The sequence below is a fragment of the Saccostrea echinata genome, unplaced genomic scaffold (genome assembly GCF_033153115.1).
Source record: "Saccostrea echinata isolate AGI-Se365-2 ecotype Australia unplaced genomic scaffold, CSIRO_AGI_Sech_v1 ptg000054l, whole genome shotgun sequence".
Lineage (NCBI taxonomy): Eukaryota > Metazoa > Mollusca > Bivalvia > Ostreida > Ostreidae > Saccostrea > Saccostrea echinata.
This window is the reverse complement of record NW_026889803.1, coordinates 26,038,440-26,056,242: the sequence shown is the minus strand read 5'-3', so window position 1 is coordinate 26,056,242 and position 17,803 is coordinate 26,038,440. Positions and strand designations below refer to the sequence as shown.

Genomic DNA, 17,803 nt, shown 5'->3' with positions numbered 1-17,803 from the left:
GGTATCAAGATAGCTCGTTCATTAGAGAAGTCGTACTCTAAAACCTAACTTCCAGGTTCTTGCTTACATAGCTGCAAAACTGTAGCGTTGTGGTTTTATAGTTGAGTCTTTGACCATAACGTTATGGTCAAAGACTAAAATATAAAACCATAACGCTACAGTTTTGCAGCTACGTTTGGTTTTGCGAGTTGCAGCAACATCTTCATACATGATTTTAAAACAAGATGAAATTTTGAAATCAAACGAGTTGAATTTTAATAAATCTAGACATCAAAAAGAAAAAAAAATGTTTGAAGATATTATGTATCTTACTTTTCCAAGGCACCAAAACCCATCTTTTTTTTTTCAGAGGTCCGTCTTGGCTCTGACAGTCTGCTCGTTATTTGTATTGTTTAAATGGACTTTGGGAATGATTACTGTTCATTATCTTTACATTTCATCATGATCTATATGGTAGCATAGTTCGGTTACTGTATGTCAGATAATTAGGTCAACTTGTCAGTTTATCACGCCAACTTGTCAGATCATTATGTCAACTTGTCAGATCTATTTTATTGACTTTGTCACTTATTCACGTGTTAAAAAAATCAACATGAAAAAGTTTCAATGCCAAGTTTGTGCAATCCAGTTGATAATAGATTTTTCTGACAATACTTCTAGCTCTGACAAGTTGACATAGATATCTGAGAATTATCTGACAGGTCAACATCATTATCTGACATGTCAACGTAATCTGACAAGTCGACATAACATCTGATAAGTTGATTTATAACATCTGAAAAGTCGACTTGTCAGATAGTTATATGTTGACTTATAACATGTTATGTCAACTCGGCTGATGTTATATCGACTCATCAGATAATTATGTCAACTTGCCAGATAATTATTTCAACCTGCCAGATAATTGTTGACTTGAAAAAATTAATGTCTTATTTTGGCATACTTCTACCATCACTTGTCAGATGTTTTTGTTGACTTATCAAAATTACATTGTATATCAACTTGTCAGATCTTTATGTTGACATGTCACTAATTCACGTGTATAGAATTTTAACTTGAAAACGTGACTTTACCCAGTTTGTGTCATCAAGGTGACAATTTTTTTCTCTGAAGTGTCAACATAAGGATCTGACATGTTGACATAATCATCTGACAAGTCAACATACTTATCTGACAAGTTTACATAATTATTTGAAAAGTCTGTGGTGTTCCGTTGGGGCTACTCGCACCTTCGCACTCTCGCCTTTAGGGCGAATATGCGAAAGTGCGAAGATGCGACGGCGAAGCGCGAAGGCGAGGGTGCGAAGGGGAGATGCTAATATCGCACTTTCGCAACTTCGCACTTTCGCCTTCGCAACTTCGCACTCTCGCATCTTTGCCCTAAAGGCGAAGGTGCGAGTGGCCCCAAAGGAACACCATAAAAGTCAACATAAATCAGACAAGTTGACCTTGAATAATTATGTCGACTTGTCATATAGTTATGTCAACTTGTCAGATAATTATGTTGACTTGTCAGAAAGTTATGTCGATTCGTCAGAAAATAATGTCGATTCGTCAGAAAATAATGTCTTCTCGCAGGCCCATAGGAAGCAAATTCAGTTGGGGGGGGGGGGGGCACAGCCATACATTTTCAGGTGACAGTTGAGGGGACACTACCAAAATTTTTCTGACAAGCAAAAAAGGTCGTCAACACCAAAAATTCCTTGACAAGCAAAATAAAACAAAAGGTCATCAGTCGTTTTTATTGAGGGAGCACAAGTATACAGTATCTATGTTTCCTATAGTAATCTATATATCGGCAAAATTAATGGGGGGCACGCCCCCCCCCCCCCCCGGTTCCTACGGCCATGTCTCGTCAGAAAATTATGTTGATTCGTCAGAAAATTATGTTGACTTGTCAGATGTTATAATAAGTAAATATCACTTAGTGGCATTAACATGCTTTAATAACAAGAAACAGTTCTTAGTCATGATGGTTATTATCTGACAAGTCGACATAAAGATCTGACAAGTTGACAAACTAATCAGAAAAGTCGACATAAACATCTCAGAAGTCAAACATACATCTGACAAGTTGACAAAAACACCTGACAAATGGTACGTGGCAGAAATATGCCGCCATAATGTCAAATTATCAGGCAATTATATCTACTTGTCAAAAAATTATGCCGATCGACTTGTCAGCTAGATGATTGTGTTTACATTGGACACGTATAGCGACTTGAGACAAGTAGATGACAGTTAGTGGCATTAACATACTTATATATTAAGATACTGAGTTCCTGGCCATGATTATTGTCTGACAAATCAACATAAAGACCTGACAAGGTGACATAAATATCTTACAAGCTGACAGAAACATTTGACAAGTATAGTCATAATTATCTGACAGGTGGTGACAGAACTAACAATGAAGCGCATTGAAGTGGTAAAATTTTCCGTTTGAATGGGACATTTTGGGCTTTCTTTTGAACGTTGATTGTCACATAATGACATTTCTCCAGAAAGGGGAAAAAACTCTGTCAACGAAATTGTTCATTCGAATACCTGTAAAACAGGTATTCTATAAATACAATAGCCAATCAGATTGTCAGTCTACATAAACACCGAATAAACACGTGCTCGACTGGTACATTTTTGTTTGTTTGTATGTTGTTGAACGTCCCTCTCGAGAATTTTTCACTCATATGGAGACGCCACGACTGGTACATGTGATAACTTCAATAAACAGGATAAATTCATAATTATGTATATATTCCTTGCAATGCATTAGTTTTACAGAAGCGGGGAGTCTCTCTAACTCTCTCTTCTAACTTCATAAAATCTCCATTTCAACAAAACTAATGTTGCTAGTCGCAGAGAGTGAGGTGTCTTAAAAGTATTGCGACAAAATGGACGTGTCTTTAGGTAACAATTGACGTTCGATAAGAAAGACCCAAACGAAACAAAACAAAAAATTTTACCACTTCTACTCCACCATAGTAACCAATTCCGTGTACTATCTTCTATATATGGAACGCCACATTAACATATATTCAAATATTTGCATGAACCTAGCTTCAAATATATTTTACATATCTTCAAATAATTGAACATATTTTCAAATTAATTAAGATAGGTATAATTGAATTAAAGATAGGTTTAAATGAATTAAAGTCGCGATGTAATTAAATAAACCTATATTTAAATATTGAACATATGTTCGACGGAATTATACCTATCTTTAATTCCATTAAAGATAGGTGTAATTTAATAACAGATATAGGTTCAATTGAATTATACTATCTCTAAACCATTTGAAGAGGTACAATTCAGTTAAAGATAGGTACAATTAATACAGCTCCTCAAAGGATTTGAAGATAGGTTTAAATCAGTTATACCTAGACTAGGTTCAATTCATTTGCACCTATCTTTATATCAATTATACTTATCTTCAATTCTTAGTATTTATACCTATCTTCAATTTAGTTATACCTATCTTCAACACAATTGTACCTACCTACAAATGAATTAAAGATAGGTATAATTGAATTAAAGCTATCTCCAATTCATTTCAATTCATTTGAAGATAGGTACAAATATTTGAAGATAGGTACAAATATTTAATACATGTATATATTAATCTTGTGCTCCATAATCTTCTTGTGTTCGCCCTTTTCATGTATATTGGTACTTCCTTTGTGTGTGTGTGTGTGTGTGTGTGAGGGTGTGAGGGTGTGTGTGTGTGTGTGTGTGGAAAGGGGGGGGGGCTAAATATAGTACGTTCATATACTCTTTGAATTTCATGTGAGGTGTAAAATGCACGATATCTTCATATATTCTGTAATTCCCTCGAGGGCCCTTAATCATGTTAATTGTTAAAATAAACAAATTGAATTGTAAAATTTAAGATCCATCCCTCAAAGCTGTTGCCATTGGTTGCATTGCAAAATCATCAGTGAAATTTATTATTGTCTAGACTGGAAAGGATTTTTGGCATGATCGCACCAACGCATTTAAAATCGCAAATGAGTGTAAAAAAGACATTCTATACGTTATTTTGACGATTTAAAAATCGTAGAAAAAATAACCATAATAAAAAAAAAGTTAAAAATCAGAAAAAGAAACTTTAGAACAAAATAGAACAAAATTGCATGTACGTTATATACACTGATGTTATAATATGCACTACCATTATAAAAATGTGATTGAGAAACACACAAACAACTTCTGAGAAGTTGACTTGCACACATGATTTCATATCCTGAGGCTCTTTCTAGGCTTGTAATACATGATGGGGTGGGGGATGGAGGGTTGTGATTGTAATATATGGTGGTAGTGGGAGGGTGCACAGGGACTTGCTCCAGGTGTGTATAAAATATTTATTTATAAACTTCTATGTATGGTTTTTGTTATAAAGATTTTTTTTATACATATAGAGCAAACCTCTATTTTCGGGGGGTGGGGTTATTAATCACCACTACCCGAGAATGCTGGCACACCTCTTATCATGACCCTGTTGTTGTTGTTTGGGGAGGGGGAGAAGAGTCTTCTGCATTATAGATTTTGTATGGAATTTTCAATCCTTCCCTTTTTAATTGCAATATCATTGAGCCCCCTCGCATTATTTTCTAGCTTTATTTCAGTATTTATTATTGCCCCATCACCTTCAGAACCAAAATGAGATTCTGCTATCTGTATACATGTATACAGATGCCTGTACATTAATTTTTCTTTGTCTATTAAGTTAAAAGAGCAATCTTCAGTGCTGTTATTGCCTAAAAAGACCACAGACTTTGTCTACCCCCCCCCCCCCCCCCCGGTGTTGAATTAACCCAACAGATGTTGGTAAAAGTTGATATGAAAAAGAACATGAAGTAAGAAGAGGCCCATGGGCCACATCGCTCACCTGAGTAACTTTGGCCATGCTGTTCTTTACCAGATTTCCCCCTTGTAATACCTATTGTGGCCCCGCCCTATCCCCGGGGGTCATGATTTGAACAATTTAGAATCTACACTACCCCAGGATGCTTCCACATAAGTATCAGCTATTCTTGTCCAGTGGTTCTTGAGAAGAAGATTTTTAAAGATTTTTCCTATATATTTCAATGTAAAACTTGGATTCCCTATTGTGGCTCCGCCCTACCCCCGGGGGTCATGATTTGAACAATTTAGAATCTACACTACCCCAGGATGCTTCCACATAAGTTTCAGCTATTCTGGTCCAGTGGTTCTTGAGAAGATTTTTCCTATATATTTCAATGTAAAACTTGTTGAAGAAGATTTTTAAAGATTTTTCCTATATATTTCAATGTAAAACTTGGATTCCCTACTGTGACCCGTCCTACCCCTGGGGTCATGATTTTTACAATTTAGAATTTACACTATCCCAGGATGCTTCCACATAAGTTTCAGCTTTTTTGGCCCAGTGGTTCCTAAGAAGAAGATTTTTTAATGACCCCATCCTATTTTTGTCTTTTCTTGATTGTCTCCCCTTGTAAGGAGACTTGGCCCTTTATTTTAACAATTTAAACTCCCCTTCACCCAAGGATACTTTGTACCAAGTTTGGTTAAAATTGGCCCAGTGGTTCTTGAGAAGTCGAAAATGTGAAAAATTGACAGACGGACGGACAATGGACAACAAGTGATCAGAAAAGCTCACTTGAGCTAAAAAATACGGCTGGCCTAGAAAGGTGATGAAATGGGATTTTTGTATTCTACTATAGCTATTCACAGAGAACTTTAACAAATAAGGAAACATATAATTATACATGTATAAGTTCTATTTTGTCCCTGTGATTCTCATCGTCGGGAACCCACGACTAATCTCACATACGCTTATGCAAGATTGGTCGTGGGTTTCCCACGATGTGTGATTCTATACCTTTGTAAATGCCTGTCATAACACATTTATACAAGTTCATATTGTTCCTCCTTCTGATTGCAATATGACCTTACATTGAAAAAAAACTCAATCCCCTTTACCTAAAGATGCATTTTTCCAAAACTGGATCATTGGCAAAAAAAGATTTTTTTTTTCAACAAGACGATGCACAACCCACATTAGAGAGACGGACAGGCACTCAACATCCTTTGATGATCCTTTGCGTCAAGTGACACAAAATACTCTTGCCCTAAACGCAACAAAAATCAATTCTTTCTTAGCCAAGATAAATAAATAAGTGGATAAAGAATTCCTGGATTTATTTGTAACTTTCCAACCATACATAGAGACAAATACACAGTTGTTATTTCCTCATAAGACAGTAAGTTTTGACTAGTTCTTTTAGGTAAGCAGAATAAAACAATGGACAATACTTCCTCCTAGTAAGATTATATAATATCTGAAGAAACTTTACATATCATCTTTTTAAATGTTTCCATTTGCCATTACAATTACTGTTTGTCACAAACTCACATGACAGAGCAGTGTTTATCCATTGAATTTGCGAGTGAGTTGAATGTATATCAAATACACAGGTTTGAATAGAAAGGCATCAACTGGGTTCAATCATACCTGCCAAGTCAATTTGTGATGACAATTGATATTTCTTTATCAAAATCAAGTGGAAAAAAATATTTTAAAACTTGATTATTCTCAAATCAAAATAATGTGTACAATTTCTTACTGTTAAGAATATCACAAATATCAAAGTAAAATATTTGAAATGGTTATAATTATCATCATTATATACATTAATTGTATAGCGCTGCAGTGTTTAATATAAAATGTCTCGAAAGCGCTAATACCATAAAATACAAACTGAAAACAAAACAAAAACATACTGACACAATAAAACTCACACATATACATGCAGTTGTACTTAAACATTCATATTCTCTTACAAATAAATTAAAAAACCATGTGTAAGATTAAGATCAATTGAATGATTTAATCATCTCTAAGTTACATGTAAAAAAAAAAAGCATAATGCAATGGCACATGTATGGTTGTTAACCTGACAAATGCACAGTTCCTTATATAAAGTCTACAGCAGACCTCAGACTTGTACAGTAGTCCCTCAATAAACTCTCATACTTTATATATACAATATGTACAGGAATGTATCAGTTCTACCAGATTATACAAATAAAATACACATATCATACTATTTTTACAATACATATGCACATTTTTGTGACAAATAGCCCACTTTGAGTTGCATCAATTGTTGGAACATAGAAATCAATTTCAAGTAGTCGCAAAGTTCGGAAAAAATACCCGGTACGTGGTTTGAGAATGTATAAAATTTTCATAACTCAGTTTTTAAATTTGTTAACTATTCTAAAATTATATAATATATATATATATATATATATATATATATATATATATATATATATATATATATATATATATATATATATTAATTTGAGAACCACAAAGCATTACTATATCAAATATTTAATTCTTGGAAGTATTTTTGGTACGATTAATCCTAATACTAAGGACTTGTCTCCTTTCATCTAGTATATACTCTTTTGAAGTTTTTGAAGAACTGTACTTATTAACTACATGTCTATACAGATTTTAGTTGTAAACATCAAACTATGGCTGAAGTAAAACCATTCCACCTAACCATTTCTGGCCTTTCAACAGAAAATTGTTCCCCTTTTTTTTTTTTACTAAGAGATTATGCAGAACATTCAATGCATTGATTTTTTTTGGTATGTTGTCTTATTTTTTGTTTTTGGAATTATTTTGGAACAAATTTCACTTCTATGCACTTGCCCTGTTCTTTTCATAATCTCTATCATGTTTATATAATTTTAAAGACAATTTGAAACAATTGTTTTGGTGGTTATCTTATGTATATAGTTTTTTTCTTTACTTCTTCATTGTACCTGAGGTAAGGGTAGTATAGTACCAGTACTGGTCTCGACTTTATGCACCTTTTTAACAACAAACTTGATTGCCAAGTGTACTAGGTATTTAAAATGTTTCAAGGTCACCATTTTACAAAATTTGGCAACAACTCTCTGTAGAAACTTGTTTTAAACAAGCAGTGTCCAGTTGAGAACAATCAAAAACACAGAAAAAAAAATCAATACCGCTACAGAAATCTTCCTTGCTCTCATTCAGTCTTTGGCCTACCCTTCCTGTTTTCTTCTAAAGAAGAGTTCTGACAAGAGAAGCAATGCAACAAATGTCAAGCTCACTTGTTTAAATATAATATTGGACCTATATTTGAAACATTTAATAATTATTATTATGCAAGCAATTCAATATCATACATTAATTACTTTAATTATCATTATATATATTTAACAGGTGATCACTCTATATTAACTTTTTTCTCTTTTCTTTATTTTTTTTTTTTTTTAATATATTCATATACAATTTTCATGTAAATTAAATCTGACATTTTCATTCCGAAGTAACTTTGTGGCAGTGGTTTATTTACTTATAAATATGTGCTTCATTGACACATTGCTACAATCAATAGGCTATTCAATCATATTCTATAACCAATGATTAAAAATGATGAACTCAAAATAGACTACTTGCCTTGGACAATGATCAATTTATATTTCAATATTGAAGTGGTGCACAGCAAACCAATAAATATACATGTACTGCAGAGAAAGCTTACAAGTCAATTATTTAATGGAAAAGTTTCTGACATTTAAAAAAAACTTTTTTGCCTTGTATCCATTAATTTTTCTTCCTTGATTTAATTATATATGCTAGACTGAATGTTATTGACAAGTCGAGAGAAGCATTAATTTCAACCTATCATAATAATGCCAAGATGGCAAGGTCAATGCCTTTTCATAGAAAACAAAATATTTTGGCATTGTAGAACAAGCTAGTTAGCATCCCAAACACTGAGAAATATGTCTCTTGGTAAAAATTAAGATCTTCTAAAAGGTTGGTTTTATATTTAACACTTTTTAAGTGTACAATGTATACGTATTTACTGGTGATGCATATTCTTAAGTCTTGAATGGATACTTTTATCTCTTTAAAAAAAAGACTGCAAAGAGAAAAGATGGAAGAATGGGGAATCCTTAGGATGACTAGGATTGTTTTGTCAAGAGTTTTCAGTCTTATTTAAAATTCTCATATCTTTTACCACATTAAAGCTATATGTAATACTTGTCCAAACCTACATACTTCGATCTGAACAACCAAAAGAAAAAAAAAAAGAGCATGCATGTACAAAATTAGAAATGCTGCATTACAAAAGGCATTTAAAAAAAACATTTCACAGAAACATACACAAAACACAATCCTAAACAACAGAATATCTAAATACATTTTGTTTTAACAAAAGTAGACACAACTCGTAGCATCCAAACTGCATTTTTGTCCTGGTTATGGATTCCCTTCCTTCATAAAACAGCAACAAAAACTTCTGATTCTATTCTAGGCTTTTAAACATTTTGCTATGAATAAAGTCAACAAAAAAAAAATGTTAATGTTTAAAATAATAAAACAATAATTCACATCTTCCCCTCACTGATTTCATGCAACCAAACATGAAAATCACAGGTAATGCCACACTTAAGTTCCATACATAATACATATATATATCAATTCATACATAGATGAGGCTTTGTTTATGATATGGCTCATTTATCAATGTACATGTATTACAAATGATTTAAATTCCCCCAAATATACAATTTAACACAAACGTGTGTCTTTCTTTGCATTTTTGATATACATATAATTGTGTTGTAATTTATAAATCACCAATGTTACAATGTCCACTAATAACACAAAATACAGCATGTCACTGATTGAAAGCAATAGATCATCCAATATTGATAGTAAACTTCAGAATGAGTATTATTTCATCAATCAATCAATGATTAAAAAATGATACAAATTTAATAGGGTTCTCAAATTGATCAGAAATCTATGAAAATCTTGGAACCAATCAGGCAATCACCAGTACCTATAATGTTAGTACCCTGTTACTCAATCAGAAAAAAAGTGGCTTCTTCATTTTATGCCTGCTGTATAAGTACATTGGATACAGATACTTATCCCTTTTACTGCAGTCTTCATACAGACAAAGAAATACATTTTCTATTGTTTTATAATAAAGGGGTATGTATACATAAATAATTCACTTTATTGAACCACATGTATAAGTCACCTGGTACAATTATCTGTTTGTAAATTTTTTAATTATTTTAGAAATTTCCAAAATTTAAATTTGGGTGGTGGGATCCCTGAAGCACTTTAATTTTCTGTGAAAACTTTCCCTTTTAAGTTTTTGAACAGTAGGCCATAATTCTAATTGTACCAGTAATTACTTGTTAATGTCTACTTGGAACTTTGATTTGTCTGTTAATTATTCATTTTAATATTAAAAAAAATTAAGTAAATAATTAAGATGTATGTTTTCCTGGGTAACAGCTAGGGTAACAATATCGGTATTCTGTTATCTGACCTAGAGACTAGTACACCGTAAACAAGCTTCTCACTGACAACCCTAGAATTCATCATTAATTGATGGAGAGTCATCCACTAAAATAATACATTATGTCATTAGTGAATTTTGTATTATTGGTGATTACCACCATTCTTGATAAAAAAAATCATCAGTGCATGCAACTAAATTTTTACCTATCACTTTTCTACTTTCATTCTGTAAAATATTTGTTCTCTCAATTATCATATAGGTAATGTCTAAGCTTAAAGAAAAGACAAAACCTAAATGACTACCTAAATCTTGTCAACTCAGATTACAAGAAAACTATAAATGACTCATGATTGTTTACATCTTGTGTGTCTTATTCATAGGTGCATAAATTTAGAAGTCTAAATCTAACATTGAAAAGAAGAAAAAAAACTTTAATAGGGCTAGTTTAAAACATTTTGAATGCATTTGGTGAAAATTTCCGAGTACCACCTACAAATTTTCAATTCCCTCAAGTTTCTTTTCTTTAGATTTTTGAAACAAAATCCATTCTCTATCTGCTATGAATATGCCCTTTTTTTTCTTACATACATTTATCCTTAGAAGTATATCAAGTTAATATAATTGCAGCACATCTTCAATCACAGTTGAACACAGTGAAAATAATCTGCAGCAAAAATGTAGCTGTACATATATTATACAGTCAAATATATCAGAACGTAGCTCTCTGTCACCTTTAGCAAAATGAAATGTGGATTGAAAGATTTCATGATGAAATGGTTGATCTGAATAAAATGATATGGTGGGGAAAATAACTTCAGCATGGAAACGATAAAGAAGAAATGCTTTCAACAAGAGGATTCTGAGAATTCTAAAATTAAAACAATGGGAGAAAACATGTGTCAGAGGTTTATAAAATTTCCCTTTATATGATTTTTGTATGAAAATAAAAACACTCTGTTAAATGAACAAAATATTACAATGTGTTCAGCAGAATTTTTTTTCATTCTATTTTCAATAATAGTGGCAACATCATTCAACATGATAAAAGTTTGATGCATGGAATTAAGTATCTATAACAGATAATCAAGTTTTGTGACAGGTTTCTGTCAATTCAAACAAAAATTGTATTTTCAAAAACTGACTACCAACATACAGACAAACAGAAAAAAAAACACTTTACCAATGCATAAGCTCATCTGGACCATCAGAGCTAAAAAATCACAGTCTCACATTCAGTGAAGAATTATTTCATATTTCCACATTCTGATCGTTAGAACAGGACGACACACGAGCTAGTAACACGGTGATGTCATCTGGTTTCCCTCCTGCAAAAGTAACCTTTTCAATTAAAATAGGACTGTGTATTCCCCGCATATTTAAATTGCAATCAACTGAACTAAACTCTATGATATTGGAGTTTTTACTTTCATGAAAAACAGGCCTAGCATTATGAATATTTTAATCAATCAATATTTCTGAAGGATACATTTCAGCAAAATAGGAATACATTAAATTGTATGTGACAAAAAACTTTAACTTGACTCTTAAGTTATAAAACAAAGATGGTGTGATAACACAGATCAGATATATAATACAAATGATGCAATAAAATCTCTGCAGTAAAACATACCCTTGAGATCTATTCCTCTTTGCTGTGCCGACAAAGCAAAAGGTGACAAGTAATCTTGATCAAATGACAGTTGATACGCTTCCTCTGCTATATGATGTGCCGTCCGCTGAACATTGACTTCAGAGTCTCTATGATCCTATAATGAAATCAAATACCCTGATACACAGCTCCAGATCATTTTTCTCTTTGTTGCTAATGGTAAACTTGAGCAACTTTGAACAAAACTTCCAAGTATGATAAATTAATTTTTTTTCTTCCAGTTATCAGTGAAAGGAGACAAAACAATGATTTTATGATTTAACAGTGAATCATACCTTCATTTTACTTAAGCAGTCTAAAATCATGTCTTCATTCATATTGTCAAATAGACCATCTGTTCCTAGTAAAATTATGTCCCCTTCTTCTACATCAAATGATGAACTTTCTGCCATGTCTGGGCTGGAAATTTAAAAAAAAAAACACACACACTTCAATATTATATTAAATTGATATTACAATAAATTCTAAATAAAAGGCAGATGGACCAATCTGCTCAAGAAAACAAAGTTGTCTTTTCATGACAAATGACCTTACACTGGAACACCTCATTTTCATAAGGTGCCCTCAACATATTTTCAAAACTTTTAATTTTGTGTATTGTAGTAAAATTTTGAGCTCACAAAAGCCTTGTACATTTTCAGAAAATCTTCATGGAAATCTTTGTAGCACTGCTGACATACCCAAAAGGCCAATGACATTACTTTTATATTACCAAGTCTCTCATTTTTTTTTGATAAAAAATAATACTTGGCACTAAAAATATTTTTTTTTCTTTTATTGCAGAAGCTATGGTTTTACAAATGAAACCCTCAAGTCTCATGCAAAAAGAAGAAATTGAGTGTTAAAATGAAACGGTTGAAACCCCATTTTGGTGACACTGACAACTCCTATTTTTTCTAGCTGCAGATTAAGTTTTCGTAGATCAGTTTACACCCACCCACCTGTCACTCAAGACAAGCCCCGCCTGGCTAGGTGGGGCCACTGCAAGCTGGAAGGGAGTATTGAAGTAATGCTGCTGCTCCTGTGAGCGATGAACAACCTTGTCATCTCTGATTAGGAGGAACCCGCTATCTCCTAGATTAGCTGTGTATATTCGTCTTTCCTTTTTATGCAGCGCCACAATACAAGCTGTACTGCTACCTACATTGTAAAGTTTTCAAAACTTTGCAAGTAATTTTAAATAAAGAAACAGACATACCATATTATTAAACCAGAAATGTCTCATTGAAATTGTACTCTAAAAGTCTGAGTTTTTGACAGTCTCTTTGGAAAAAAATGCTCAGTCACTGTTACAGTTATTTCACCTTTGAAATTTGTTTCGATATGAAAGGTAATAAAATTTTATGAATTTTTTTTGTTGGTGCCTTCATTTAAACAATATATTGCTTTTTATATTTACATGGAGATAAAAAAAAATGCAATATTGCAGAAAAAAATACATAACCTGTGTAAGTGATGTTATTTTTTCTGCAATGATTGCAACCATTCATTGGATCATCTCCATATAAACAAACAAAGACAGTTTATTGTTTATATTTTATCTGTATAAATTATTCATATAAAGTGCGTGAAAGTACTTAAAATATTGGATTATTTGACCTGTATGATAAATTGATGGGAGATCCATGACACAGTTGACCTTTGACACCTCAAATCTTTCAAACAAAATTGATCTAACTACTGTATACAGGGTTATTTTTGCCCAATCTTATTTTCGCCCTTTCACACTTGCAAACAATTTTGCCCCATTTTAAATTCGCCCAATTGCAGTTCTGTTTAAGAAATTATACTATCTTCTTTGAATTCGCCCCGTTTTAAATTCGCCCACCTGTGAGAAGGGTGAAAGAGGCAAAAATAAAACGGGGGCGAAAATTTCTCTGTGTACAGTAGTTCAGAAATTGGTAGCATTTATAACTCCTATATTAATGACAGCTTGAAGCTATGATGTTGAATGAGAATATTTCATTCAAATCAGGCAAAAATTGGATAAGCATTGTTTTCAAAATAATTTAGTGATACCATTTATTCTATTTTTAATAAACTGGACCAACAAATTCATTGAAATACTCAATAATTATAATCAATGCTTAGAACTCTGTATTTTTGTGAAGTCTTAATTCTTATCTGGTTGCATGAAACTGACCAAATTTGGGGCTGTAAGGGATCAGATTTGAAGGGGAGGGGGTTTAATTCAGACTTTTTAATCAAAGTTTTCTTGTTATTTTTTTTTTGGTTCAATTTACTTTTTTTTGGCAATTGTATCAAACATTGTAAAATTTAATCATTCAAAGTGTATTTAGACAATAGCAGTCCTGATATGTATTAAGGAAAAGACTTCCACAACAGAAAACAAACCATATGTTCTTAAATAATTTTAAACTACAAAGTGATATGTCTAGTTTTCTTTGAATGGGAGAATAATGGGTGTTCAAATTCCTGTAAACATGGTAAAAACAGGCAATTTAAAAGCTTTCCTTATAAACAACAATACCTATTAGTGGTGTTTTCATTTCCTGGAGTTCATAGTAACTTGCAGCGATGACAGTGGCTGGAGCATGAGCATTAAATCTGCCTTCTCTCACCATTCTTTCACAGGTTTCCATTAAAGATCTAGGGAACGCAGAGGGATCTATCCCATAATTTCTCCATCCTCCGACACCATCAGCTACCCCTAAAAGCAAAAATCAAATTTTATACATACAAACACAGTCATACCTAGAAATGAATTTAATATACCAGGTATAAGCATTCTGCTGTCTGAATCTAAGGTGTGTTAGTTATTTAGTTTATAGTTAGTTAATAATACAACAATAATTGAGGAAGAAGGTTCCCAGCTTTTACTTTTCGATCATTCAACAGTTAACAAGGCAACAAAGTACTAAATTTGTAAATATATAATCACATAGACCGAAAAAAAAAGTTTTATAAAATTATGTTGTGTGTACAATATATTATGTCATGTGAATGGAAGAATATATCCAAAAACCAATTTAGTGACATGAAAAACATGGAACAGAAAACAACAGAAAAATAAGTTGTCAATGAATAGAAATTGTGAATCATCATGGGATGAGAAGCATGATATCCTTTCTTAATCAAAGCACCCTTGAAATAAATTAGACATAATCTGCTGAGTTTTATGTTCCATTCAGGGCAGGGACATGAATAACAGAGATTAACTGCAAGGAAATCTCGCAATTTGTGATGGGCCTGTTATTACCATGTTAAACTTTACCTTTCATTGCTCTTTTCTAAACCTGATGCACTGTTTAAATCCAATTAACCTTTAATATTAACAAGGATAATGAAGTAAAACCTTTTTGTTCATATCAAAAAATTATTAAGAATGTTATATTTTCGTAAGGTTTTTTTTATTTAATATAAAAACAAAGGAGGAATCTGCAAAAAAGTGACCCAGCCATGGTCAGCCATATTTCAATCATTGACCGCTTTAATTAAAATATCAAACTTAAAATGGATCTATTTGCTTTTATAAATCAATGTATAGTTTTAAAACTGTACAAATTATCATACACCCACATATAGCAGAATTAATATTAATTAAATTTTGATCAAAATATAAAACCATAAATTTAAAGTCCTGAGAGTAATTTTAAGAATAATACTGGGCCAGTAACATAGTGAATAAACCTGTGAATGGCAGTTGTAAATCTTTTATTTAATATGTCTCTGATTCAGGTTGAATAGCCTTATGTTGTTATAGGCTCATGGCCATAAGTGAGTCATATAATCTTATTTTTCAACTATATAATTTCATTTAAAAATGCATTTTTCTAAAATATTATTGCAGTGTTATTTGTTGTTCATTTTATAGGACTAAAATACCATAAAATATTTACATTCCACATGTACTTTGCTTATAAAGTGTTAGGAAAGCTACGGCATTCAAAATACTATAACACGGACAGGGGGTCAAAAGGTTAAAGTATGCATTTTATTTTGACATCACAAACGTCGAACGCCATGGAATTGCAAGCGAAAATCAAAATTCATGCTCACATTAAACAGAGGCTGTTGCAATGGCTCTTCCATTAATTGTAACTTACCCAAAGGATAATACAGGGATTTTGAAATATAAATCAGATTTGCAGTCAAGGCAAGGAGTTAAAAAATGTAAATATAAGCATTGAATCATTATTTTTTGAAAGATAAAGTCTCATAACTGCAACGGTGTGTGCAAACAAATTTTCATAATGCACTAATGCGCGTTACTCAATTTGTTTGCACACACTGTTGCAGTTACGAGACTATATACATCTTTCAAAAAATAATGATTCAATGCTTTATATATGTGAAATTCTGTGCAGTTTCTTAACCTAATTTTCAAAAAAATTTATCAATAGGCATTTAGGTGATATCACATGTGAAATGTGAAATAAAAATTTTACAACTCCAATTTGTTAAGAAATCATAGTAATTTGAGGTTAGAAAATTTTATCTTGACAATTTCATAAATTATTCTCACTGTGATTAGTGTATTTTGTTTAGCATTTTAAGACAAGAAAATTAGTCTAATTAGAACAATTCTGCATAATGCACTGAAAAAAATCATAGAAATATTGAGCTTAAATTGACCTCAAAATAGGTTTTAATAAAAATTGGTTTTTCAATGAAATATATAAATTCAATGTAAAAAATGCAATTATGACTCACTTATGGTCATTTAGTGGTTTACTGTAGACCTACATAGATCTAGTATATATTAAAGATTTTTCCAAAATTGCTAAAACTCGAACAATTAGATGATCTATTCTTAGAATTCATCTTGATAAAAAATTCTGAAATTCCACAAATTCAAATGAATATAATTCAGTGTATGACATTCAAATGTTGGCTGTGTGGAGAAAATTCGGGAGAATGTTTATAAACAATTGGATTCAGCTGTTTTTCATCAACCATCCAAAATCTTGATATTTTCTCACATTTATGTTTTTCTGTACACATCAAATTTAACCCCAAACATTTCCAAATACGTTCATATCAAAAGGATCAGTTATGAAATACAAGGACACCATGGACAAAGGATGCACAAAAATCTGAAAAGGTCAATGTATACATCTCAATGACATGATGTAAAATCCCGTACCTATAACATCAGCGGTTCTATTTTTGGCCACAAAATATGCATCATCACCATAAGTCCATTGTTTAAATGTTGGAGATTGAGAAATTGTCTTAGAAAAGCCTGATGATCCTGTCACCAAGTGTAAAGATTCCGTGGGTCGAGTTTTCAACTGCAACTCCGTGTGAAGTCCTGCAAAAAACGTTCTGGATAGCCCTGCGAGTCTTCCCAGCAATCCTGAGGCCATGACAATACTAATAATAATTCATTTCGTCTTAAAACACACCATGTCCATTGTTTTTATGAGAAAAACACCAGCAAATGCGATGTCCTGTCCTGGTGGCTTCCATCTTTATTTAGTGACGCAAAACACATCCAAAGGGACGTAATCCACTATAAAGCAAGTCCCTAGCCCTAAAAAACATTTTGTAAATGTGTATACTTATGGACTATTTTTCTAAAATTGTTTAACAGAGGAAAAACGTTAATTGTATCCGAGAGGAGGTTTTGATCGTTTACAAGAACAAGGAGCAATGACTCTTCCACATTTCATGAGTGATGAGTGCGTTCGAGACCTTCGTCGTTCAACGTTCGTAAAAAATGTAATATAACTAACGAACTAAATAAATATAGTAAATAAATACATTAGATAAATAAATAAATACAGTAATTAAATACATTAAATAAATAAAA

At 32.2% G+C, this 17,803-nt stretch overlaps 1 protein-coding gene across 1 annotated transcript; it reads right to left on the bottom strand.

Annotated features, from left to right (window-relative positions):
• Positions 1-11,486: 11,486 nt before the first annotated feature.
• On the bottom strand, positions 11,487-17,419 carry LOC133204575 (protein phosphatase PTC7 homolog). Its single transcript, XM_061340328.1, has 6 exons — positions 17,135-17,419; positions 14,519-14,698; positions 12,969-13,167; positions 12,303-12,426; positions 11,989-12,124; positions 11,487-11,683 (listed from the first exon to the last, which is right to left on the bottom strand). Exons 1-6 carry the CDS (start codon positions 17,355-17,357, stop codon positions 11,607-11,609), a joined length of 939 nt encoding a protein of 312 aa, XP_061196312.1. The 5' UTR covers positions 17,358-17,419; the 3' UTR covers positions 11,487-11,606.
• Between the last annotated feature and the right edge of the window lie 384 nt (positions 17,420-17,803).

Excerpts from the sequence above, each read along its gene's own strand:
- LOC133204575 (XM_061340328.1), bottom strand. The coding sequence starts at position 17,357 with ATGGCCTCAGGATTGCTGGGAAGACTCGCAGGGCTATCCAGAACGTTT. Across the intron at positions 12,427-12,968 it reads GGGCTTGTCTTGAGTGACAG|CCCAGACATGGCAGAAAGTT; the intron begins GTGGGTGGGTGT and ends TTAAATTTCCAG. Across the intron at positions 11,684-11,988 it reads AAGAGGAATAGATCTCAAGG|GAGGGAAACCAGATGACATC; the intron begins GTATGTTTTACT and ends TTACTTTTGCAG.